At 39.9% G+C, this 27,540-nt stretch overlaps 1 protein-coding gene across 8 annotated transcripts in view; it reads left to right on the top strand.

Annotated features, from left to right (window-relative positions):
* The window catches only part of ZNF536 (zinc finger protein 536), a 346,807-nt gene extending 323,566 nt beyond the window's left edge, over nt 1-23,241 (top strand). For all 8 annotated transcript variants that reach the window (XM_017741035.1, XM_017741038.1, XM_017741037.1 and 5 more), the window contains one exon: nt 19,771-23,241. In XM_017741035.1, coding sequence (XP_017596524.1) covers nt 19,771-20,006 — 236 coding nt within the window. In that variant the 3' untranslated portion in view covers nt 20,007-23,241. The remainder of the gene's footprint in view (nt 1-19,770) is intronic.
* Nucleotides 23,242-27,540: the final 4,299 nt, after the last annotated feature.

Raw genomic sequence — 27,540 nt, forward strand, 5'->3', positions numbered from 1 at the left:
CGCTGAGACGCGAACACAGCCGGAGAAAGGTTTCTTTTTTCTTTCTTTTCTTTTGGCCCAAACCGCTTGCTGAGCCGCTCCTGGCACCCCGCACGCTCCCGAGCCATATGATGGGTTTTTTATCAGAGCGCCCGTCTAAATAATTATTCCCGTGTCTGTCCTTTACAGCGCGGTGAGGGCTCTGCTTGTAGCCCTGCTTTTTTATTAGTTTTCATTTTCTTTTTTTTTTTTTTTTAATTTTTATTTCTATTCCCCTTCTCATTTTTGAAAATAATTCCTGGTTAATTTTGTATGAAATTATTAATGCACCATTCAGGCGTTATTTCACAGAATCACAGAATTGTTTAGGTTGGAAAAGACCTCTAAAATCATTGACTCCAACCTTTGACTGCTCACCATCTTCTCAATTAGACCATGGCACTGGGTGTTACATCCAGTCGTTTCTTGAACAGTCCCCACTGATTAAAAGCTCCAGGGATAACAAAAAGCTAAACTTTAGCTTATATTGCTGCTGCTGCTGCATGTTGAATGGCAGCTGTTACATCGCCCTTGTGGTCTGAACTGACAGCAGAATAAACCTCAGCATCTCAAGTTTTTGTTCATGGAAAAATCTGAACACTGTGTTAATAACTAAATATTTTATTCTAATACTAGTAAAACTCTTTTCTGTAGAGTTTCAAAAATTTTATTTTAAAGCTTGAGTCTTGCAGTGCTTGTTCAAGCAAAATTCTAATATTCTTGTACATTAGAATTGTGTTCAAGCACAACCACGTTAATTGTAAGATTTTTCTTTTTCTTTTTATCCTTTTTATTAATTTGTCTTCTAGTTCATAAATATACATAGCTTCTCCTGGTAGCCATTTGGAAAACAGAAGTCATATTGGTAGATAAAAGAAATATTTGTTTATCTGGGTTCAGTATAAATAATGAGAATTTTTTTCAGAGAATTTACACGTGCAGACAAGGGCAGAAAAAAAATTGTTCATAATTGTGTATCTCATTTACCCAAAGTGTGTGATTGTATGTGCAAATTAAAATATTGCATGCACATGCTAAATTAGGTATTTGTGAGTGCAGTTACTTAATTTGTATGTACAGATTAAGTTAGCCCAATTAATCACTATGATAGTCCAATTTTACACAATTGTGAATCCACCGATGGCAGCCGAGTTGTTTTGCCACAAATGCTGAAGGAACGTTACAGGGAGATGGGTCCAACTTGTACACAAGTGAAGCATGTGCTCTTGCAAAAAAATCCCGGAAAAATTTATAATGTGTTGGTTATTATCACTTCTGAGGATATGCTATTTATGAAAACCAGTTATAGCTATACAATATTTGATCAATTGCTATCAAGACCCTGACATCAGAACCATGCTTCTCACATCTGGCCCTTTTGTTTGTGCTAATTACGATGATGATCATGGATTCAACCTGTCTTAAATCTCAGATGTATGAAGTGGGCAGATTAAGGACATTTGTTCATAATTAGGATTCCTAAATGGATATCTGGGAAATGCTTCTTGGAATATTTATGGTCTTGTTCCAGCAGGGCTTCTCGTTGTGCACACACTCTCTGTGTGATGGCTGCTGCATTTCTTGCACCAGTGTCCTTTCAAAGCCAGCCTAACCTGTGTATTCTCCATGCAAAAGCAAAGATGGAAGCCATCAAAATTAAAGAGCAGCTCTATAAAAGCTGGACTTTCTCACATAGAATGTTTTCTCTCAGCTGGGGACATGATCTTTGTCAACCCAGTGGTGTCCCAGGTATCCCTAGCACGTCCTGACACATCCTTGCCTTCCCTTGGCATCGGGGTTGCCAGCTGGAGCACCTCTTGCCTTGGTGCCCAGGCAGCCCAGCACATGCTCAGGGCTTTAAAGTAGACATTACCCCTGTTAGCATTTACAAGTATATTTAGGCTAATTCTTGCTATTGGATTTTTACCCCCACCTATTTTGTTTAACATATGTTGCCAAAATACAGAACTCCTTTGCTTGTAATATCTCTGATAACAAGAAGCACCTGCTAATGCTCCTAATGCTTATTAATACACGTCCCTTGGCCAACAGGAACTGGTGTGACTGGGGACACTTTACTTCTACCACAGACGACACAGCTCTTTTCTGATGTGTCTTCTTTTTGCTGAAATAATTTTCTGACAGTCCTGGAGCCAGGAAAAGTACATGGGAAGTTTTACCATGGAGTCAGATGAAGCCTGGTGTGTTGGTCTTTAAGCCTCTTCATGGGCTCAGGTTTCCTACCTGGTGCTTCATGCTTGCTCATGAACACAGAAGACGGTGTTCTACATGTCTCTGGCTGGTTTGTTGCTGCCCCTGGTTAGCAGGCAGAGCTGCAGACAGACCTGTAAACCCATCTCTGTGAGGGACTGGACTGTCACCACCCCAAAATGTGCAGGATGCTCCCTTTGCTGGGAACCTGTGCCCTGCTGTGATGGGAAGAGGGCACTGCAGGCAGCAAACCCTGCCCACTGTGCCCTCCTGGGCTGGGGCAGAGCACTGTGCCCTGCTGACCTGAGCAGCCTGCTCTCTTGGAGAAAAATGAGAGAGAGGAAAAAGGCAGGCAGGATTGTAGAATACGCGTGACCTGTATAGGGTGTGTGAAATTTTTTCTCATTATTTTTTTTAAACAGAGCTGTTTATGACCTGGTTTTGTTCATTTTAGTTATCCTGGATAGAAAAATGTGGTGCTATATTGTGTGACTTTGTTTCTCCAAGAGGACAAGTGTGGGAAAGAGACAGGAAAATGAAGTTTCGGTTAAAGCACGAAAAAGAAATATTTCTTCCCAAAAATATGATTTTTAATATGTCAACATTTAAATGTGAATTGTTCTGATCAAATATTTACTGCTATCGGGAGCTGTGTAGAACATTAATCTTAATTTGTTTTTCTTTTTCTCCAAAGCAATGACTCCAACATAGCTAGGAGATCTGTGTCTTTAAAAATAAATAATGTAGCAGAACGGCATATTCTTTGGCACAGAAATGCTAGCCTGTGGCATCTTCTGCAACTACAAAGCAGTCTCGAGCGAACTTTCTTCCCTTTTTATTAATAATTCCCTAAATCAATGAAGAATCTTGAAAAGTTCCCGTTCACTTTGCTCCTGCGCTCCTCATAGCTGCGGCTCTTGCTCATGCTGGCTCATCCCCCACCACGTATCATTCATTTGGATAGATCTGCATGTGGAATTTTGGGAGCGCAGGCTCCAACCCGCTAACTCTATGTGCAAATACAAAGCCCATTTTCTCTTTTATTATTTTGGTCAGCCTGGGGTTTTGTTTTTTTTCCTGAAGGTGGCAGTGAAAGAAAAAAAATAACTCCCTTTGAAGATTTAGGAATTTTATTACAAAATAGACGGACAAGTACTGTATTTTACCCATTTCCCCTTGTGCCCATGAGCGCTGACAATGAAAACTACAGCTCCTATAAAGTGCTGATCAAATTGCAGAAGGTGGCCTTTCCCAGCAGCCTGGCACACTCTAGCATTATCCCAGCTTATAAATAAACGGATGGGCTGAGCCACTTTGGCTTTTTTTTTTTTTTTTCCTCTTAGTCCTTAGCAAGATAATTGAGGATCATAATGGTGGGAAAGGACTGCAGTCATCATTCGCTGCCTGTCAGGTATCAGTACTCATCTTCGTGTCATCCGTCACCATTGAACCACTCTGTCATCTTTCCCCAGCCTTCAGCGCCGCTCCTTCTCATCGTGTTCATTATCTCCGGCTCCGACCCAGCCCCCTCCCCCAGCCCTGTAAATGCATCTTTGTGCGACTCTCAGTCTTCTGATTATGAATCGATGATCATGTGGTGTAAGAGAGATAGATGGCTTTTAGTTCCATCTTGTCTTCTCTAATTGTAAAATATTAGTTACATTAGACTGTGTCTTTTGATTAATGGAACTTATTTGGAGTGGCCTCTCCCAGCCCTCCCCCTTCCAAAGTCCTCCACTGACTTTTGAGAATTGAGTGATTTCACTTAAAGCAGACAAATAGGCCCTTCAGCAAGGAGATAGCTGAGCTCTAATATTGTGGGCAAAGCAAGCTCACGGAGCCGGAGTTGTGTGTGTGTGTGTGTGTGTGTGTGTTTTTAAAGAAAGGCTTCAACTCTGCCTAGACAAACACAGACCATTTATTAACGTGCGTACAGCCGTGCTATTTTGCAAATCCAGCAATTCTTATAAAGCTGCAAAACAGGACATAAGGCTGAATGCCTTCTGAATTAAATTAATCTTAGATAGGAATTAAGAGCATCCTCGCTTTCACTTTGGATGAAACAGGTCAGTCCAGAACTTTGATGTATTAATGCTAGCATAAAGTGTTATCTTAATACTCTCTTTTATACTTACAGGACATATCATCAGCCAAATGTCTCTTCCTTGTACATCTGACACTGCGAGACATTCGTCCTTTAATACAAAATTTATCTTATTTGGCACTATTTACCTAAACATGGTCTGTTGATAAAGTCCTTGCTGTACAAATGGAAAGGCAGTTGACTAAATCCCTTATTATAAATAATCACTGTCTATCTTTCAGTGTAAATTCAAGGACATGTTCACTTTCAAGCTATCAGTTCAATTAGAAAAGGTCTATTCACTGTCGATGTCTATATCTCATGGAAATAGGAAAGCACAGTTAATAAACAAATCAAACTATTTTAAAAAATAGCACAGTGGATTATGAATTCTAGAGCCCATGCTGATGGTGACACTGTCAGTACACATGCCATACAAAAATATATACAGTGTTATCTAAATTTTTTATGCTACCTTCAGGATTTAAATCTGACCTTTGTGCCTTCCCTCCCCAAATCTTTGACATTATTTCAGAAGAAAACGCCTATACTGTACCTTCCATATATTAAAATTTAAAGAATAAGTTTGTACATGTATAAAATGCTAGTTAAGCCTTTTTCAATTTACTTCTTTCTATTAGAGAATGGTAAAACTGATTTGAGGTTGTGAACAACTGTGTGTACAGTAAGGGCTTGGGATGGGCGCCTGCCCCAGAGCCGAGGAGCAGGGGCTCAGGGTCCTGTGGCTGTTCTTGCTCTTCCTGATTTTACTGTAGTGGCTGGGGTAGTTTCTATATCTGAAAGGCTTTCACCGTGGTAGCCATGTGATTATAGAAAAATCTCTCTCTGTTCTTTCTATAAGAAAGGAACCCTCTAGCCTTTCGTGTTACAGAAAATGCTTGAAAGTAGGAATCCAGAAAGCTGGAAAAAGTCCAGAAACCCACAGCCCCCTTCCCCCAAGATTTTTAAAAGATATAGATATTTTTATATATATCTCACTATACTAATCACACCCTATGGAATTTAAACAAGCTTTTCCAGTGGCCCGGGTCTTGATACCTAGAGGCTCAGATGTAAGGACTCTGTATGCAAGATCAGCACTGCTCTAGTCCATCCATGTGCTGTCTGAGATCAAGATTTGACTCCTGATGGGTATTTCCACACAGTATTTACCACCCTAGAAGGAGTGATTATATTTAATGGCAGAATTTCAGTTGACTTCTCAATATGTATTGAGTTGACCTTTAAGTTAAACCACAGATTAATTTTTTTTAGTTGTCTCTTTAAGTACATTTATAGACCTCTCTGTTCTGATTAGCATAACGGTAGATAGAGAAAAGTTACCTGCCTCAGATTATTTGTTGAAATCAGAGAAATTGCATCCCTTCTCCAGAAGGCAAAATATTTTGGCCCCCTCTAACCACTGTATGCATTAGTTTTGTTGCAAAATGGTTTTGGTTTATACACAGAGAAGCCCAAGTGGGTATCAGTTTGCTTGAAAGCCCAGAGCCTGCCATTGATTTCGTATAAGTAAATCTTCTCCCTGGAAGTTGGTGGAAGTCAATGCAGCTTCTGTGGTATTGAGTGGCTCTCCTACAGGCAGCAGGAGCAGCAAGGCTTTGGTGTGCTGGGCATTCTGGCAGGGGTGTTTGCCTCTTTGCTACCTGACACACTGTGATTTTCTTACCTGTCAGAGATAGGTAGGGAGCTCCTTTACTCTAAATCATCAAAAAAATACCCAGACACCCTAAATGGGCACAGTGTCTTGCTGCCCATAGAAATCTTGGACTTCTCTAATTTTATCTAAAATAACATCTTTAGTAGCACCCAGTCCTCTGCATACTGACTGCCACAGGAGTAGTTGGAAGGGAATTTTGGTTTTGTTTCTTTTGACATCCAAGGGTTTTTCTTCATCTTGTGCCCTTTGCTGCCTGGCAACACGTGGCTTTAGGGAAGTGGGTGACAGCAACCTCAGCTCTGGGTGTGGACTGTTGGTCTGTGTGTAACACATACAGCAACCAGCTGGCTCCGTGTGCCCCCCAGTGATGCTAAAATTCCCATCCTCCCAGTTAGCAACCAGTTCCTCTCGCTGGCTGTGGGCCCCACCTTGGCTGCAGGTGCAGCTTGGAATGGCTGCAGGTCCCCCTGCACAGGTACTGGGCTGCTGGACCCTCACCCTCCCCGTGTCCTTGGAGCCCACTCTCCCTCTTGCACCCAGAGCGAACACCACATAGAAATAAATGCAAAAATAAATGCAAAAAGGAGCACAGATTCACATTGAGACAATGTAATGTGCCAGCTTTTATCCCCAGGCAAATTTTCATGTCTCTTTTATGAATCTTTGTAAGTAAGGGCCAAGCTATGAGGCCCCAGCTCAGGAACAACTTGGGCTCATGCATTTTGCAAGCTCCTGTGCATTCCACACAAGTCTGTGGGATGACTTACAGGCTTTGTAGTATGCATAACCTTCAGCAATTTGCTGAATCAGGGCCTAAATACTGAAATATTCTTCAATAGTTCTGGCTCCACTATGAAACTCTAGAAGGCACATTTCCCTCTCAGTGTCTCTCCATAAGACCCATCAATGATAATGGAGTTACATTAGGCACATCTAAAGTTAATTATACAGTTACCTCCCTCTTGGCCTCTGTTTGTCAAAAAGAATATGATAAAAAAAAAAATCCTCTGTCTTCTAATATCTATTTTTATTTGAATTTTTATCTGCCATCTAGGCAAAAGAGTAAAGACCACACTGAGAAGACCTTTGGTAGGTGGGTCTGGATGTTTGTTAGCTGAGAGCCAGCGTGGGAAATGTTGTGTTAAGAAAATTTGCAGAAAAAATTCTATGGAAACCAAAGCAAAAGAAATATTTTGGGAAGGCACTTCCTTTTTAAAATTAAGTGGGTGGTTTTTAGGGATGCTGATTTATTTTGGAGTATGGGTTTAGAGGCATGCTTCAATTGGAAAAAACAAATTCTAATGTTCACTAAAAACTCAGGAATTTATAATGCAGAGAAGAGGTTGAACAAAACAGTAGATCCAGAAATTTTGCAATTCACTGCATATTAAAAAAGAAGTATTTTTAGTGTTTGTTTGGCTGGTTTTTTTGTACATGATTTCACATTTAAATATGGTGAGCCAAAATCCTCTATCCCAAACACAGGTCTCTGAAAATCTTGATTTTGGTATGTGAGCATATTGCTGGGGGATGCCAGGTTTGTCTAGGGATCCAGTAGCTTTGACATACTCTAGTTTACAGTACCTGGAGTGTGCTCAGTTGCTAATGCGTTTGCATGCAAGATCACTGTGCTTCAGCATGACAGCTAGGAAAAAATGTCATTTTATTTTTAATTGCAGCAGGTTGCAATTTGGGGGAGAAAAAAAATCACATTCTTTGTTAGAGAATTGTTCTACAAGAGTCCAGTCAGAAAGCTTCTAGTACTTAATAAAGTCAAATTCCTCCCTGAGCGTTCCCGTGAGCTGCCGTGGAAGCCAGCGGGAGTTGCGCATGAGTACCGAGGGCAGCATTTTGCCCTTAGGACTGAATTTCCCAACTGACTATTCTTTTAGCCTGTCTTTTGATTAACAATCTGTTTGCAGCAGGCTAGGGCCAGGGAGGCAGCATATACCCCACTGTTCAAATCTGTGGCAAAATATTCTACAGAGAGCTACTTAATAAATATCAACTTGCTCCAATAGTCATTGAGAAATACCTCAACAGATAGCAATCAATCGAGGGCTGAGTTGGGAAAAAAAATACAAAAGGACATCAAAGAGGTTCTCATTCCCAGTCTATTGCTCTATTTAAGGGTCCTATAATTCGGTGAGGTTGTGTGCTAAATAATTTGTAAGCCTTCAGAACATCCAGGTTATTGTTTGTGGACAGATGGTGCATCACATTTTATTGCTTATTCCTTCTGTGGTTTCTCATATGCAGGACTGATGTGCACTCTGAAGTCTTTGTTTCCTTGCTAAAATCTCTAATCTAAAACAGGCAATCAAGCACACAGACAGTGCTTCAGAAAGCATAATCATACTTTTAAAGGGGGAAAAAAACATTTCAGCTGCAGTTAGGAAGCAGATGTGTTCCCTGAAAATGTAAAAGGTTATCAGAAGTATTAAAATAGGGAAATAGACACGGAATTCGGGAGCACCAGGGAGAGCATGTATTTTCTCCCTGTACTGCAGGGTAGGTGTGCCTTTTCCTAGGCTACCTGCTTTGTATCTGGCTCTCTGCAGAGCTGGTGTAGCGAAAGCCTTCAGAGACTGGCTTTTGCTTCCACCTTTCCCCTGAGATTGGCAGTCTTTGTCTTTTACAGGCAAGGAGCAGCCGTGTTGTGATCCTGGAACCACTGCTGCCCCGAAGAGTTAAATCATGTTGATATACAGGAAGGAAATGGAATAGACTAACTCTACTCTTTTCTTCCTACGGATTTTTCTTTTTATTCTGAAGATAGAATTACTGTTTGTAAGCATCTGAAAGTCATTAGTGGCTCTGCAGTCTGTCAGGTGCCGACGCAAAAAACTGCTGAAACTGAACGGGTTCCTGTGCGGAGTGCTGGGAATTTGTCATGTGCTGATGAGCAGTTATAATAATATATGAGCAAATCACAAGCATTCTGCAAATTAATCAAATTTTTTTTCCCCTTCTCCCTTGTCTCTGGGAGAGTGGCTTTGCCGGCAGACGTAGGTGAAGCAGTTTTACTCACAGATGGTAGCTCTGGCATCAGATGGAATTTATATAACAGTAATTCTGATTTCCTGCCAAAGTAGCACTGAAAACACCAGGGAGATTGTACAAGACAAGTCATGTGGTTTTGCTGAGGTTGTTGTGGGAAGTTTAAGGGGGGAAATCTCAAATTTTCCTCTTTGCATTTATTGTTTTAGCCTGAAGGGCCAGAAATTGTACACCATTCTGCCATCGGCGAAATCCAACACATCTTTTTTTATGAATTGCGCTGAAAGAGTGCTTCCCAGCTGTTGGAACTGCTGGCAGGGAGGGAGCCACATGACTCCTCATCCTTTCCCTTTCCATACAAGGATTAAAGAGGGGAGGGTTCAAAAGGTTGCTGCACTACATGTTGGAGTGAGGCAGGGTCTCCCTTCCCAGGAAGCAATGCCATGTTCACTTAGGTTATACTCCCTCTGGCATAACGAAACACAGGGCGGGGTGCTCAGGGCTTCGGGAAACACTGTGGCAGTGGGTCTCCCTCCTCATTAAAATGGGTGGGCTTTGAATGAGGTTAGTTGGGTAGATTAAGGCTATTAGCTGTGTCTCTGATGACATTTCCAGTTTGATCAGTAGAAAACAGACAAGTGGGGGTTTTTTTACCCATTCAGGTAAGTGCTTGGTGCACTTGTTATTTGGCTTTTGCACAGATGAAACATGCACTGATCTGATGGCAGATCCAATCCTGACTCAGAGCAGTGCAGGTCTGTTCAAGCAATGGGCTGGCAGCAAGGATGAGAGCAGAATAAGGCCCGGTGGCTTCTGGATTGGATCACGTTTTTAAAAACAAAAGCAGTCTTCCCTGGAAAAATATGACGGTGTTTTTATAATAGCCGCATATTGAGTAATGCATGGAGCATCGCAGGACTGCTGTGACACTAAAAGAAAAAAATAGAGGCAAGCAGAATGGGAGAACTTTCAGGGGCTGTTTTTAATAAAGAGGTGAATTCTTTCTGCAGTAGGAAAAATGATAAAAAGATGGCGTATCAGCTACATTATGCAACAAAGTAATGCTGCTGTGTTTTTATAATGTAAGGCACTGCCCATTTGTTTTGGTTTACGTGACTGCAGTGAAATAAGTGGATTAGACTGAAACTTTAGCATGCTTCATTGCAGCTGGTTGCAGACATCTGTCATTCCTCAGCCATACATTCTGGATCATGCCAAGAAGAAAAAGCAAAGTCTGACACCTTTCATTTTAGAGAGCCTTTTATAGAAAAGAAAAGGAGAAGGGGAGAAAGCATTTCCTTTGTGACTTGATAAAAAAGACACTTTTTTTCTGTGACAACACCAACAGCACTTTCCAGAGGGAAAGGTCCTGCAAAGTTAATGCTCAATTTACTCTTTGCAGCCCTTTAATTTTTACTGTTTGATCTCCTGGTTTGTTGAATGGGATATGATAAAAATTTGTTGTTTTATTTTTTTACAGGAATGTTAGCTATATGTACACCCACATCAGAAATGTGCCTGGTGAGAGGTGGGCTGCTCTGAGTTCCCACTCAGGCTGTGCTCGTGGTAATTCTGTGCTGTGATGGCACATAATGCAGAAGCATTGCCAATAATGAGTTGTTCTGAGAAGTCCACTCACCAAATCCCATAAACAGATAATAGTGATGTTTTAGCGGAATGATTAGTGGGGTTGTGAGCTACTCCTGGATAATTTGAAATATTAGCTATTAGTGAGCTAGATATTTATTTACTTAAAGTGTTTTGTTCTTCTTCAGTCTCTCCACTAACACGTTGCTGAAGTTAGAGAATCATGAGGTACATGACAAGTGTTAATGTGACAAAATACCATCTAAATTACCCCAGTTACATGAAAAAGCAATAACTAAAATGAAAGGAGAGCAGGGTTAGTCTAAGTGACATCATACATGCAGAAAAAAAATGTTCTAGCTTAGGGTCCTGCTTCAGCAAACATTATAGCATGTGGATAATTCCATCCCTTCCCCCCCAGGTGATTTATGGACCATGGAAGTGATGGGGAGACCTGGTATCCTTACAGGGCTGTGCACAGAGGGGCTGGTCTTTGCATGGCTCAGGCTTGTGACTGTCCAGTTTGACACCAGCTGAGGATGTAACACATCCAAATGTGGGCAGGAAAGATTTAGAAAGCTGAGTATGGGATTTTTAAAATTCCATTCTGCCAAATAAAATAAATAAACTGAAGACAGTTGCCCGGAGTGAAAGAGAAAATTCTACTGTATTTATGAATTGCTAGGCAGAATAAAGGATATTTGGTAGTAAAATACCATCACTAACAATGTCTTTCCTATTAGCTTCTGAATTGAATGTTCTCTTTACTAAAATCCCAGTGCCACCAGTACAGCATTTATTCTGGGAAATCATAGGTACATTAAATTCAAATGCAACTTCATTCAAGAAGTCGTAAATGCTCCCTGAAATAATAAATATTTACTGAGACAATTAAAAAATATGACAGAACGTTAGAGAGAAAACTTGTGAATGACCTAGTAGGAAAACTGAGATATTTTGCTCAAGGGGGTTAGAATGGGAATATAATGTTATTGAAGTGATTAAAACAAGTAAAGGAGTGAATAGACATAGCAATTAATTGAAATATGTAAGTAAAGGCAAAGGTGGGACTCTGAGCATGTAATTTTGATGATCAGAAGAACTTGGGGTTAGTTAATATTGAAGAAAAGTCTGCCACTTACCTTCAAAATGTGTTTCATTAGTTGCAGTCTACGTTGATCCCCAAAGCACCAGAGAAAGAGAAGGCTGTGAGGACTGTACCCTGCTCACTCCCTGGGCTCGGGTACCTCTCCCCTCTTGTGTGGAGTGGCCCAGGCTGCAGAGGTGAAGGGACACATCAAGGTTTGGGAGAACAGGAATTGGTACCAGGGGGGAAGAAATGGCTGGAAATGAAAGCTTGGCCAAAACCACAAGCTGCTGTGAGTTTAGGATTATGAGAAGGATTATGATTTCTGTAACCATTGCCATTATGACTTTAGTCAGAGTTGGCCTGCTCGTTACAACAGGTATCTAGTGCCCTTGATAAGAACTCTGTCCTCTACTTATGTGTATAATCCAAAGTAAATAGATATGAAAAATTAAATGTAATTAAATTTCCCAAAGCATGGGACAATGATAGTCTGGCATTTCAAGCTCAATCAATGACAGCATTCCCACTAACCTCGTTTGGAGCCCGCTGAGGCTCCAGGCTCGTAACTCATGTTTGTCATGTCAGAACCTGAACTGGTGCCACAGTGCACAGGACACTGTGTGTGCACCCACCAGCAGTGGTCTGAGACACACAGGTCCAGAGAAAGAGCAGTCTTCCGCCTTTATCTCAGAATTTTAGCTTTACAGGGTTCCCATAAAGTTTAATATTTGTTTAGGAGAACCTTTTCAGCTATTCTGCTGAGGTTTTTCCTTTCTTCCAAGAAGAGATCCATTTCCCTTCTAAATCAAAAGTTCCTGTGTGAATATCTTCTTCTGAAAAAGAAACAAATTCTGTGCTGAGTGGCTGGAGTTGATTAATTCTGTTGTTTTACCAACTCTGCAAAAAATGGGAAATGTTTTTTTTCCCAGGACTTGCAAGTCTCTATTACACCATCAGTGATTTCACTGGCCATTTCCTAGTTCCCTTGTATTTAGTGCAGTACAGATGGCTAACAAGTTCCTCACTCTACCTCCAAATAATTATCATTTCCATATTTTACATAACAAAGGTAAAAAATGTTAAAGTAGTGATATTTTCCATAATTTTGTGAGTGATTCTTTCAGTAAGGTAAAACCATGTCTATGAAAGACAATAGAATTCTCTTTGTCAGGAGTGCCCAGGTGACTGTTAACCTCTATGTCAGACCAACCTGCACTTGGCTGTTTTACATAGCAGAGCTGCTTTGTTGGTGGTTTTTACTTCTTTTGCTTTTAAAGGAAACTTTAGGGTGTGATAATTAGTGATTGTAACCTTCTGAGACAGGAATTGAATAGTTACTACGAGGGAAGTTTTTATTTAAGGGAGAATGTGTGAAATTAACATAATATTTTACTGATACATATTAAAGGCAAAGTGTAGCACCAACTTTTGCTTTTCTGTCATCATTAAACATTTTAGTGCACTCAACAGCAAGCTGAAATACCTATTTGGAAACACCAAGCACTGTATAAGACACTAACTTAAGAGCAGACTCCAGCTTTGATTACGTTTCAGAAAAGCCATATAGGTATCTGAGGGTTGAATTCAATCTAATGATTGCAGGTTTTTTGTTCAAGTAAAAATCTTTGATACAAATTAATTACAGATTACAGATTAGTCTTTTTATTCTCTAGCTCTTCTGCAACCAGTGATGGTTCAGTGAATCTCCACCCTGCCCGTGCACTGCATGTCCATCTCTGCAGGACAGCAGGACTGCAGTGTCACGTGCTGGCATTGGGATGGCTGCTGACCTTGGCATGTTTGTTTTTTTTTTTTTCCAGACATCCTTAATGCATTTATTTAGGGTCAGGCTGGTGGCCATATTTTGTCATGGGTGTTCATCCCAAAGTTATCCTCCCCTAATTAAGATCTTCACAGTAACTCACAGCAAGAGAAAGGCTCTTCCAAAAGGCAGTGCACGTGCTGGGACCTGAGCTGCTCCTGGGAGTGCTCAGTATTAGTGAGGGGGATTTAAGTAACTAGACTGGTGCCATGAGCAATTAATCTGGCTACCTCTAAGGACTCTTTGCACAATTGAGCCTGGTAAGGAAGGAATTCAGCTGAATGGAGGGTGATCAGGGGGCTTTAGACATCCCAATGGAAACATGTAACCCAAAGCTTTAGCCTTGGTAGCTGGAAATGTTCCCTAGCCTTCCTAAAATCCAGATATATTTCTGCATTTTTTTTGTATGCAGCTCTAGACAAAATCATCAAAAAAGCCTCAGATAAGGCTTTTTGAGTTTATGACTTTTCTTGGTCAACATGAAATAGAATTTTTACTTTTTTTATTTTTTTTTTTTCAATCCAAGAAACATATAAACTTCACAGAATATTGAAATTTTCCCAGAAGATCATCTTGGTTGGTCTTGGGCCTGTGTGTAAATAAACATATACTTTTCAATTGTTTTATAAAAACTTTTATTACAGATATGAACCTGATTTGTTGTACTTTAATCTGTCTGGTATTTTGGGAATTTCATAAAATGCTTATTTTGAGACCAATAAAGTGGAATGGCTCAATCAGAGCCATTATTGTCTATTGGACAAATATATTTATTCAGCATTTTCCCATCCATACTGTTATGCTCCAGATCCGAATGGCTGCTTTAGAGCCATTCTGCTCTCCTGGGTAATGCATACAGTACTTGGGATGTTTGCCGTGGATAGGAAATGTATTTATGAAAATTTATACGTTAAAAAAAGGAAATTGCACTAGCCAAGATTTAAATGAAAATAGTTTTCCCTTTGCAAATGCTTGTTATTATGCTCTAATATACTTTCAAATGGCAGTGTTCACCAAGATGCCTGGGACCTGGAGGCTGTGGTCTGAGAGAGACAGGAGTTCAGCCCAGCAGTCACTGCCAGAGAACTGGAGATGCTCAAAAAGCCTCTCTTCTTACACAGAAAGCACTCGGCCATCGTTGCCTGCTGTTAGTTCTTCATCTGCTTAGAGATGATTGTACCTCAAATACAAGCTTGTGTGGGGAAAAAGGATTCAAAGCAGCTCTTCCTGGGGAGGTGTGGGCTCACTGAAGGTGTGAGTGCAGGCTTTGCTGGGCATCAGATGTGTGATTACATGGACCATTCCACCAGCAACGTTGTGGGACAGAGCATCCCGGTGCAGCAGGCAGTGCCCATCCATCGTGAGCCACTGCAGCCGGTCCTGCACCAGTGCCCGGGCCTGGCCAGAGCTAGCCCTGGCTGTGTGGGATTGCTACATCATCCCAGGAAGTCAAGTCCAGATCTTCAATGTCCAACGCCCCAGCTAAAGAGATTTGTTTCTGAGAAATTCAAGCCTTTGAGGCTTTTTCAAATATCTGTTTGCGAGGGAATAATTTGTTTTAAAGAGGTAATTGCTGTTATTTTTGATTTTCACCAAAAGGATATTCTTAAACCAGGCAAAGAAATCTGAAATGAGTTTGCTGTATTGCATCTCAGTAAGTGCTATAGCCATTGGCCATCTAAGGAAAAACATTCTGTCAGATAATCATGGCCATTTTTGCATTTTAAGGGAACAAATGTCATATCTAAGAAACACATTTTATTCAGAGCTTAATTATAATTTATAGTACATTGCACAGCATTTGTTTTCTGTTCATCATGTTATTGCTCTTCTGCCTTTCCCCTAGATTTATGCATTAAATCGTGTGTGTGTGTGTCTGTATGCGTGTATCTGTGTATATATGTACACATATGCAATATAATACAAAGTGGTGCAGTGGGGACAACAGACGGCTTGTGTGTGATGTATTATTGGCATTTTTCTTTCAAATTACCATTTTCTTGCTGCTTTGGGAGAAAGCCATGATTTTGCTGTGATTAGTACACTTTTAACAATCTGGAATAAATTCCTGATCTTATTCATGTGACTAGTTCAATGCCCATTTTTACATTTTAGTGCAAACCCCCACATATGTGCCTGTAATACCACAAAAATAAGATGTTTCTTTGTGGAAATTTTATAGAATTTGGATGCCGATCAAATATTTTTAGAAGTGGAGAATTAATGCGGCTTGACCATGTAAATGATTTTTTTAATGAAAAAGACTTTAGTATTCATCACTCCTTCTCTCTCTCGTTTGTGTATTCCTTTGCGCTAATCTTAAATAATGGATCTATATCAAAGTTAATAAATTAGTAACTATTAGCAGTGTTTGGATTACAGTGAGTAACCCAGTGCCACTTCATTGACATTGACTTTTTATGTGTTCCAATAATACATTTTGAGTTTTAAAGATTAGACAAAGCAAAATAGGGTTTGGCATGTACTTGAATCTTTAACAACTCTTGGGCAATGGCTTTGTTTAAATCCAAGACCCCTACTTGAGATAAACTTTCATTCAAGTGGCCCTAAACCCCAGACTGAGATCCATGTCTTTCTCAAAACCTACAGTTTCTGACTGTTCAGCTGATGCACCATGTAGGGCTGCATCAGTCATGCCATGTTATGAAACCTAACGCGATGTGACTGATGCAGCCTGACATGAAGTGTCATAAAGCAACATATCACATCACAAACTTGAAAGAGAAGAAAACAAACTTTACTTCTTTTTTTTCTCAAAGCCTAAATTAATGAAGCAGCATATATTTTTAAAAAGGTGAACTAGTTTCAAACACCAAGGGATTTTTCTTAATATGGGCCTGCGGAAAACTTCTCTATCCTGGCCAGAAGGTATCTCTTATGCACACTCCTTATGCTCCCTAAAATTCAGTCAAAACTGGAGAAGATGATGAGCCTGAGTCACCAGAGCACTGCCACCCTTGCTGGGTGTGATCCTGGGAGGTTTAGGTCACTTTTAGAGGAGAGGCTCCAGCAGGTGCTGGAAGTGATCACCCCTCCTGGGGAAATCCACACATGCTAAAAGTGTTCTTTGAGTCCAGCCATCACTGTTGTCAGTTTAGCTAATTTTGATTATTATTTTCTGCTGTTCCACTTCCTTAGACTGTCAGCTTCCATCCAGAGGTTTGCAAAGTCTCTTCACGTGCTCAGTCACAGACTTGATAGAACATTGCTCCACAAAAGGATTATTTCAGCTGCAAACAATGTATTGTCTTCTATTCTCAATTTTTGATCAGAGAAAGATGCACACCACAGTTTGCCCCCCTGGTCCACCCACCTTTAGTCTAATTACTTTTTCTACAATTGCAATGCATATCACATAATCTCCTGAACTATCAAGAAGGTTCCTTTCTTCTTTTCTTTCTCTTTTATGTTTTTTTTTCTGAAGGGCTTTCATATAATTTTATTGGGAAATATATAGTGGGTAAAATATATATGAACTATAGCTTGCTAAGAAAGGACCTACCAACCACTGCTAGATAAAACATTATAAATTTATTGCTAACTTATCTGGGAGGGTTATTTTAAGAGCCCGCTGCCCACAAAAAGTTTTGGAGCTAAAATTAATGAATGGGGATACCTAAGAGAAATGGGAATTTTCCTTCACCCCTTAGATACAAGCAAATTGCAGATATTGTTATCTTTGCAAGCAAGAATAATCTCTACTTTTTGTACTACTTCTGCTGTAAACAATGTACCGCTTGCTTTCCTATGACCCTCACTCTGTATACATATTTATATATTATTCATATCGGATTAAAAATGAATGTGCTCTTTACCACAGTTGTACTGCATAGTGACAATACAAATTAACTTATTGTGTACTTACTTTTCACAAGGCAGTGATGTGAAATTTTGATGGCCTGAAAAAGTAAGTCGTGGGGTAAGCAATGCAGAACTGAATCCTTGTAGGTGCACTTTATATTGTCTGATTTATTAAAGTGAGTTGAATTAATAAATTACATTCTCTGCATGGAATTTTGAACAGAGGTTTGAACTTGCTTCAGTGGTGGGAAAAAAGAGTTTGCTTTTAGTTTGGTGCATGTGAGGTGATTAGCTCCAGCCATGCTTTGTGCATTCCTTGCCTAGAATTTGTTCTTTGCAGGAAAGAACTAGGATGGCTGTTTATTAAGAGCTGCTTGTGGGTAAAGCATTAAGAGCTGAGTGGTGAGATCATAGAATCACGGAGTGGCTTGGGTGGGAAGGGACACTAAAAATCATCTTGTTCCAACCCTCCTTCTGTGGGCAGGGACACCTTCCACTAGACCAGGTTGCTCCAAGCCCCATCCAACCCTGCCTTGAACACTTCCAGGGATGGGGCAGCCCCAGCTTCTCTGTGCCAGGGCCTCCCCACCCTCACAGGGAAGAATTTTTTCCTAATATCCAACCTAAACCTGCTGTCAGTTTGAAGCCATTCCCCCTTGTCCTGTCACTCTAGGTCCTTGTCAGTAGTCCATGTCCATCTCTCTTGTCAGCCCCTTCAGGAACTGAAAGACCACTATTAGGTGACCCATGAGCCTCCTCTTTTTCAGGCTGAACCATCCCAGTTCTCTCACCCTTTCCTCATAAAAAAGGTTCTCCATCCCTCTGATCATCTTGGTGCCTCCTCTGGACTCGCTCCAACAGCTCCATGTCCTTCCTGTGCTGGAGGCATAACATGCATAAACACACACGTTGGAGATTTGGGAGGGTGGTCACACTTCTGGCAGTCTTCAGCTCATGAAAAGCAAAGAGTGATGGGGAGCTTTCCATCCCCGAGGAAGGAAACAAGGCTGTATTCCTGGGGCAAGGCCTTAGGAAACCGGGTGTCTTTCCTCTGGGTAGCAAGCAGCATGTTTTGGGGGACTCAGCCTTCAGGTGGTGGTGTTGATGTTACAGTAAAAATGGTGAGTTCTTTTAGCAGCCCAGAGCACTAATGCTGGCTCAGGTGAATTGACTCTGCTACAGAGATGCTCATGCTCCTATGCCAGCAGCTGCCCATGCTCCCATCTCTGCTGGGAGGACCATGGCAGCATTTCCTCTCCAGTACAGGTAGCATCAGACCAGTGCACAACAGGTGTCTATTTGTTTAGCTGTTAAATTCCCACCTATAACCATGGGCAGAGGGTCCAGCCCCTTTCCCCATTGCAGGAAGCATAATTCTCCTCCTCTGCTGCCCCAGAACCTGTTTTGTGCCTGCTAAGTAGTACCACAGCAGCAAGGGAAAATGTGCTCTTCAAATGTGGAGATAGGGTATTGTTTTTCACTTATCCTGGCTTTATGTAGATGGTCTGGCACATTTATTTCTTCATTTATTTGAGCAAATTAAAGCAAGCTAAGCGCATTTGACCTCAGATGGTCCTGGTTTAAGTTAATTTGAGAGACAAAACTCATAAAGTTCCAGTAAAACACATCAACAACTTCCCAGCATAGGTTGAAATGTGATTGTTGAAACATAAACTCCAAAACCAGATACAGCATGGAGATTTGAAGTCACAATAATCTGAAAAATATAGGAGAGAATATTGATAGCATTACTGAGAAGTGATATCTTTCATTCATGCCTTTGTTACACAGTCGATTGCTGTTTTATCCACAAGAAGTGCATCTATCAGATTTTGTGCATTAACATTCCTTTTCTAATCTAGCTCAGACATTTTATTTTAAAGCTGATGATAACCTTGGGCCCTGGTCCAGCAAACACTTATATGTTCACATATCTTTACTCACAGGAGTAATCTCACTGGAGTAAATGTTTGCAGGTTTGAGACCTTGGCTATCTCAATCCATTATTTCTTTCCATTAAAAAGTAATCTGTGCGATTGAAATAAAACATACAATTCTTTACCCAGAAACCCACCCAAAGACAAAGTGTGTTTATTAGACGAAGGGTCTGCACATTGTCATCCTTGAATTGCACTTCAATAAAAAAGATAATTAACAAATGTAAAAGAAGACAGTTTTGTACACGCGGTATTTACAAGAGTTTGGTTTGGATCATGGGCTGAAGGATTTACAGCTGGGGCTGAGGAGGGAGATGGATTAGCTGCACTGCTCTGGAAATCCAGAGAATTTTTTAAATGCAGTTTCTTTAATGAAGAAGAGCACAGATTTCTTGTTTTCACTGAGGCCACTGAGCAATGCCCCTCCCAGTAGGAGAGGGCTCCAGAGTCTCCCATTTGTCCAGGCTGTGCAATGTCCTTGGGCTAAAGCAAAAACTAACCCTGCTGTCGTCTGTCCCGCAGGTCACCGGCCTTTCCAGTGCAGATACTGCCCCTACAGTGCCTCTCAGAAGGGAAATCTGAAGACCCACGTGCTCTGTGTCCACCGCATGCCCTTCGACAACAGCCAGTACCCCGACCGCAGGTTCAAGCGCTCCAGAGTCGACTCCGAAGCTTCTGGGAATTTGGAGGAGCCGGCGGCTGCCAAGGCAGGGAGCTCGGCAGAGCCGTCGGAGGAGGGCAGCAAGGCCCAGGAGTGATGCCCAGTGGGTCCTTCCCTGCTCTGCTGTAGCCTTCTGCCCTGGCTTTGGACACGTGGTTGGTGAGGGCTGGCTTAAACCACTTTCAAGGAAAGGGATGGCATGCAAGTTCCCAGAAGCATCCAGAATGCTGAAAACATTTAAATATATCTATATGTATATGTACTCACACATGCACATATATATATATATTTACAGACACAGAGATATCCAGTCATACCCACATTGAATATATATCTACATACACACACACACACAAAATACACACATTCCATACGTGTGTGTATGTGTGTAAATATATATATTACACATGAAAAATAAATTTCCAGCCCTTGAAAATGGCTGCTAAACAGTTACCTGGCAACAAGTACTTCCAAACAACGTAGGTGGGGTAATAAAGTGATTTAAAAATGTTAGGAGGTCGTTAGTTATTTAAAAACCAGGGCCGTTTCAAACTTAAAAGTGGTCTTTGTCCAAAAATAATGCTCTTAACAGAAAAATGATACCCTCTAAACGATTTAGTGTTGCCTTGAAGATTGAGGGGCTGTGTTTTCATTGTTGAAAACACCTTTATAATATGACACCAGCTGCTGTCATTTGCCTAGCATAGTAATGAGATGTCTTGGTAGACTGCCATGGTGCCAGTCTGACTGGAGCTGTCATTGCAGAGAAAATCAATTCAAGTGGTGTTGCAACTGCAGTGTAGGAGAAACCTTAGACGGCCCATAAGCTGGGGTCAGTACTGACCTATTCTGAAAAGTATTGTGATATTACATTTTCTTTTTTTTTTTTTTTTTAATATACAGCCAAATGAATCAATGGTTAGAAAAAAAATCTGCAGCCTGATGTGTGATTGCAGATTTGAAATGTAATTCCATTTTTTGTAATCATCTTGCAGTATTGAGGGAAATGCTTTTATTCTTTTTTTTTCCTTGTTGAAGAAGTAAGTTGCTATAAACGTAGAATTACAATATATAGAAATAATGTTTAGTGAAACTAGTCAGCCTTATCTATAGAAGGTGCTGGTGAGAAACAGAATTTTATTACATAGGAGGTTGATAATTTTTTTCTTCTGTTCTTTACTTGTCCTATTGGGGTTCTTTCCAAACTTCCTTTCAACCCCCCCTTTTTTTTTTATATTTTTTTAAATTTTTTTTTATTTTACACTTGAATGAAGGATTCCCTGGTCATGGTTAATTTTCATGTATTAGTTTTTGTATGTATTACAGACATAGTGCAGAAGTTTCTTCTGGAGCAAGCCCTTATAAAGTAGCTTGACCTAAAATATGAATCCAAACTTTCTGCTCTTTGTCTCTAATGAAAAAAAGTGTTTTAGATGATATTGCTTTGGTTTTGTAAAACAAATGTGTTCTATATTTTTGCAGATTTTAGCTTTTTTACTGATTGGATGCTCCAAATTTAGTAAGGTCTTTGTCACATAGGAAGCTTTTGAGAGACTATAACAAACCACATAAAAAATGTAAGAAAAATAACTAAAGGTTTATTCTGAAATTCTCTGAATGGCATAAAATTTTATCCTTCTAATGTATTTCCTTTGATAGAAGCAAAATTGGTGCTGTTTATCGTGATGGTACAGAAGTATTAACTTCTTCTAAAGCAAAATCATCCAGACTTAAAAAAAAAAAAAAGAAAAAAGTTAAAAAAAAAGTCAATATTTCTTTGCAGGCTGGGAGCACAGAGTAAAACCCCAGGGCCTTAAAACTTCAGCTCTGCCTAAAGCAGTTTACAAAAAATACTAAACTGCAATCAATGTAAATAAAATTCTTAGCGCTACCCTGAGACTGGAAAAAAAATCTCAGGCTAATAAGGAATACGGTTTGCATATGCTGTCGGAAAGGATGTCATCCAACTGAAGTTTCAGTTTAAATGAGGTCACTGTGTAACTTGGACCCATCTGGCACAGAGCAAGCTGCTTTTCTTGTTTTTCTAGTATAGTTCTCACTGCCTTACTTAAATCGAGTTGATAAACTTAATGCAACTGTTTCTATGATCCTAGATAAAGGATTGAAATGTTATTGAACCTTTCTGACTGTAGTAAGCTTTAGGATTTTAACTGCACTACTGTGTTTGGTGACTGTGTCAGTCGCTTGCTTTGTGTGTTTGCGCCGCCTTGGTATCTTAGCAAAAAAAAAAAAAAAAGAAAAAAGAGAAAAAAAAAACAAAACCACCCCCCACATTCCATTTCTTGCACTTTTTGAGCTCTTTCAGTATTCTTTTGTGTCTTCTGAGCATCTTCAGATACGACAGGCAATAATTCTGTTTGTGACACTGGAAACATCTCCCGCTCCTTGTGATGTGTGTGTTGATTCCATTTGGTCGGGTGCTACTGTCCCTATCCTCCCCTCTGACATAGCCCTTTTTTCCAGAACATTTGTAACTTGTAATACAAACAAGTGACAGCAGCAGTGATGCATTGTCAGTTTCTGAATATCATCATGCTTCTCATATCTAAACATGTCAAGTTTTTTCTCTGTAACTTCCGTAGTCTGTGATACTGGTCATAATACTGTCTACATTCCTACACAAAGAAAAATTTCTATCTTGGAGGAAATCTGAGATCAATAGAGTAGAGGATTTTGTTGCTATGCTTGTAACAATTAGAAAACTTTGTATTTAAAGTTTATTCTTGGTCATTATTTATTATTATAATACATCAGTTGACAGAACTTTATTCTGGTATAGAAGTATTAAAAGTTGTTTTTTCAGCAATGACTGTTTTCTTTCTGCTGTTAGAATAAAAATGTCTTTGAAGCAGTACAGTTTTATCCAGTGTTTTACGCAATAAAACCTCTACCTCTGAAAAAAAAAAGTTTTCCTACTTGCTTATGTTTATTAGGAACAGTTAAAACATTATTTTCTTCAGCTTTTTCAGATTTAAAAAGAAAAAAAAAATAATGCCAGTAAATTCACAGTTGTTAGGCAGTTACTGGAGTGTATTATGCTGGGTGTGTGTGCTCAGTCCACTTATTAATCTGAACAAATCTATATACAATATATACAGATATATATTATATATATTGTGCTTAATTAAAAGACTGTGGAAATCTGTTTTAGCATGTAGTAATAATTGTTTTATATACTACTACTTATGTACTATAGAAAAAGTCTTGGGGTCTATCAAGCTTTGATTTGAAAGTGTTTGAAGTGTGTATCATACACTATGATGTATAAAGTCATGTTTTCACATTAAAAAAGATTGTTTGTATAGATCATATATTTGCCTTTAGAAAATTGTGAGGTTTATTGTTATGGTGCATGTTAAAAAAGCTGCTCACACTTCAAAGAATGTACAAGAGCAAGAGTGCTCCCATTCTCCTGGGCGAATCTTTATTCTTCCCCTTTAAGGTTTTATCTGCACATTTGAAAGCAAATAAATTAAAGGATTTTTCACTTAGAAAAGTAAGGATGATTAACATCAAAAAAGAGATGCACCAAATCTGAGAAACTACAGCAAGTATGGGGAGGAGAGAGGAACATGGCCTTGCTCCAAAAAAAGCTGAGAAAACAAACATATTTAGAAAAGAGAAATTTTAATACTAAATTAAGCCAGTCATACCCACAATAATAAAGATATATTCTAGCTTGGATTCTCCAATAGAAAAAGGTACAAAAATTGTCAGAAGGGTTAAGAATTACAAGCATAAAATCATAGAAATTCAGCTATTCAGTCGCTGAAGCTCACAGTACTGGTGAACTGGTAGAGTGTCTGTGCAGCAAGGGGAGTCACGGAGCTGGTGCCAAATTCACTGGTCTGTGGGTAAATGCCACAGGTCTCTTCATCCACAGAGAATAAAATCTGCAATGCATCAAATTTTAATCAAAATCCAAGAAGTTAATGAATTTTTTTTTTGTGTCACACCCTCTCTTGGGGGGAACAACCCTTCCTAGGCACAAAATGGTAGCATGTAAAAATGTGTCTTGAGGACAGATGAGCTCCAGGCTCAGAGCTGAACTCTGCCTCACAACAGGTTCATTGTCCTTTCAGGTAATTGCTGTGCCCTGGATCCAGGGAAAAAGAGATGTCTAGGGACAGAGCGGTGGGAGGGGTGTCTCCCAAAGATTTTCCTGCCTGGTTTCAGTAGACAATAAATTAAAATGTGAAAACCTGATTAAGGAGCAATGACCATCTCATTGCACCTCCATGGAAATGCTTACAAACACAGTCTCCTTTATGGCCCTGGATTTCTGCTGGGAACAGTGCATTACACAGTACATATATCCTCTAGGAAATCTAAAAATGACCACCGGGCCCATGTACTGCAAAGTGTGGGGTTGCATCACCTGCAAAGGCAGGTGGGAAGAAGGTCTGAAAGAGGAAGGGGTTGTCTCACTGAAGTCTGTGGGGTTTTATTTCCCACAGCTGACGGGCAGCCATCCTCACACAGATGCTGGGTGTCCTGACAAGAGTCTTTCCACCTAATATCAGAAGGCTGTTCCCAGCTCTACGATAATGTTTCTTGCTGAAACTTTATAAGGACTTTAAGACCTCTATCTATTGTAATTTGGGAATTGAATATTTACCCTGTTTAACATCTGTATTGTAACAGTATATATAGAAACCTCACCTTGTGTATTGTAAGCATGCTCCCAGTGAAATTATTCATAACTATTGTGATTTTCATTTCTGGATATCGCTGCTTGGCATGATCCACCACAGTATGTTTCCGTCGGGAAGCCCGGGGAGGGGGAGGAGGGAGAATAAAGCTGTGGTGTAATGTCATACTAGAAATCTCACCCAGGTGAGTGTTGTAGGTGCTGTGAAAAGTTCCGTGGCTCCTCACCTGTTGGTGTTGTTCAGGGTATTGTTTGGGGGCTTTTTGTTGTGGTATTTTTGCTTTTTAACCAAAGCTTCTCAGTGAATAGGGAAATCACAGGAAAAGAGGAAGAAGAAAATTTAAATGATCCCAGAGTGAACTGTTTTGCTGTTAATACAGAAATACAGAGCAAGACACATTTAATGGGCTCTATTTTTTATTATACTATGCTGAATAATTAAGTTTGAGGCTAAGTGTCACATAGATTTATCTTTTAATTAAAAAAGCATGGTTCACGCGTATTTGAGTGGTAGTCCAAATAAATGCAATATAGAAATTTATGTTTGTTTATCTAGGTGTTAATTACCTAGAGATTGTTCTGGATTACTTCTTTTTATAAAGTGTCATAGGCTCATGTCACAAGTAATAAAGCTTAACAGTGGAACCTTATCAATTTGCTAACTATAACGCTAGTGTGACCTGGAGGAAAGGGAAAAAAAAAACAACTTTGGAAAATGTTCTCTGCGTGCACCACATTCAACACATAAAAACCACGCAGTGAACAAAGCAATCATTTTTAAAACGTTCTCATAAGTAAAAGTACAAATATATCTTCAGTGTTTTACAGCCCTTCATACATGTAATTATTTATATAACACACTGTTATTTATGCCCGTGTACTACATGTTGTGCAAAGACAGACATGGTAAGCAACAAAACGTCCTTTACCTGGTGGGCAAGCAATTCATTTAATGTACAAAGTAACACTTACAAAGACTGAACATCATATTTAAAGCAAGATGTAGCAGATGTAATTTTCTTAATATTTTAAGGGTTTTACAGTGTTTCTTGCAACCAAGCAGACTGGGAAGGCAAACTGAAGGCTAAAGATAAAAGATCACGCACTTCATTGGCACAGAGGGAAAAATTGTGCACAGATGTAAATTGTTCATCACATTCTCTGTCAGTCTGGTTTTTTCTTTGTTTATGACTAGAATTTATATTCCTGATCCACCAAGCCTCGTGGAAGGATGCTGAGTGCAGGCAGAGAAGCCAAACTTGATGCACTCACAAGCTGAAGGGCTCTCCACTGCTGGTATAAATCAAATGCCATCCACTGTATCACCCCAGGGGGAGATCTGCCCCAGGATTTGGAAGACTAAGAATTTTTTTCTTTTTTATCATAGGTGCAAACACTTCCCTCTTTGGGGTCAATTATTTATGCTTTTCCTAGAATTTTGAGGATTTGAAACAATACCAGCCCTCTATGGCCCTGCATTTTGCAACAGATGTACCTGACAACGTTCCCTTACTGATATTGCAAAAAAATACATGAAATCACCATGCTCCAAGTCAGTAAATCTTACTTGTTTTGCACAGTATGAAGAAGGCTGGAAAAAAGTGTTTCTTCTATTTATTACACATCAATTATTTGTGCAGACAGACACCTCAAGCTTTGCCTCATCTGCAGACTGTAGTAGCAGGTAAGTTACATCACGATAGATGAGGTTGAAGGAAAATTTGATCTTTAAAAAAGCTGCTGAACATGGGATTATGAGCAAAAACTGAAATGTTTTAAATTTTAAAGGACCGAAAGTGATAATCGTGTTTATATATATGTAATGACTTTGTGTGTGTATACACAAACATATGCAACCTGTAGGGGTTTTTTTTAATAATAAGGAATCTTATTTAACCCCTTAACTCCAAAATAAGTGATTTTCCGCACCATATAAAAGCCAAGTAGTGGATATGCAGCATTTCTGATCATCAGCAAGTTACTGAGGTGCCTAAATATGGACAAAGGGGTTGAAAATCTGAGCCATGGGATGTGATGAACCCCTTAAAGTCCTGAAATTTTGGCTGTGTAAAGTTTAAATAATTTGATGGTGGATCAGGTATATTCTTAGTGAAGTTAGAGGTAAAAACCACCTTCTCTTTGAAAGAGAGACTTTGTGGAGAAAACACATCCTTCAGTTGTGTGAGATATTGCAGCACAATATCTGATTTCTCTTTAGGTTGTGCCACTGTCTTCCTTATTATTTTTAAGATTTTATTCTTGGGGGATGGTTTTCTTGCTTATTTTCTGTTTGAAAGAAGCTGATGCCTGAATGAATGAAACACACACGGAGTAATAAAGAAAAATGGAGCTATTAATCCCAACAGAGAAAATCTCTCTTTTGTTAAAAGTCTCTCACACAATATCTGTGACTGTGGTACATCCTTCTCTAGGGAACCACTACTACTGATTTGTGCTTGTCCTGGCTGTGCTGCTGGTTTTATGCCAATGCCCAGTGCCATGGGAGCAGCACTCAGTGAGGGCTGCTCCTGGGGAAGGCAACTCACATTTTTCCATGAAGAAGTGTCCATGGAAGTGTGGGTATCTCCAAAGCTACTGGTGTTTGCACTGCTGTGCTGAAGCAAGATGTATTTTCCCTGTGGAGCACGTGTTCATATCTGTACAGCAATTGCCATCTGGGTGTCTCCTCTCAAGCTGTACTGGTGGTCCTGGCGTCACCAAACCCAGCTTGCCTCTACACTAAGGAAGAGGTTCATTTTCAATTAGCTTTGAAACACTGAAAGACTTGTTAATTTTTCCTAAGCCATTGATCCAACCCATTCTTCCAGTGAGCTAAAGCCACCAAATGCTATTTATTTATAGGAGAAGCACCTTGATGTAGTATTATATGTGTGGATTCTTTAACACCTACTCCTTCCTGGATGTTACGGTAAAACATTTCTGATGTTCAGAAGGCGCA

The sequence above is a fragment of the Corvus brachyrhynchos genome, unplaced genomic scaffold, assembly GCF_000691975.1.
Source record: "Corvus brachyrhynchos isolate BGI_N302 unplaced genomic scaffold, ASM69197v1 scaffold26, whole genome shotgun sequence".
Lineage (NCBI taxonomy): Eukaryota > Metazoa > Chordata > Aves > Passeriformes > Corvidae > Corvus > Corvus brachyrhynchos.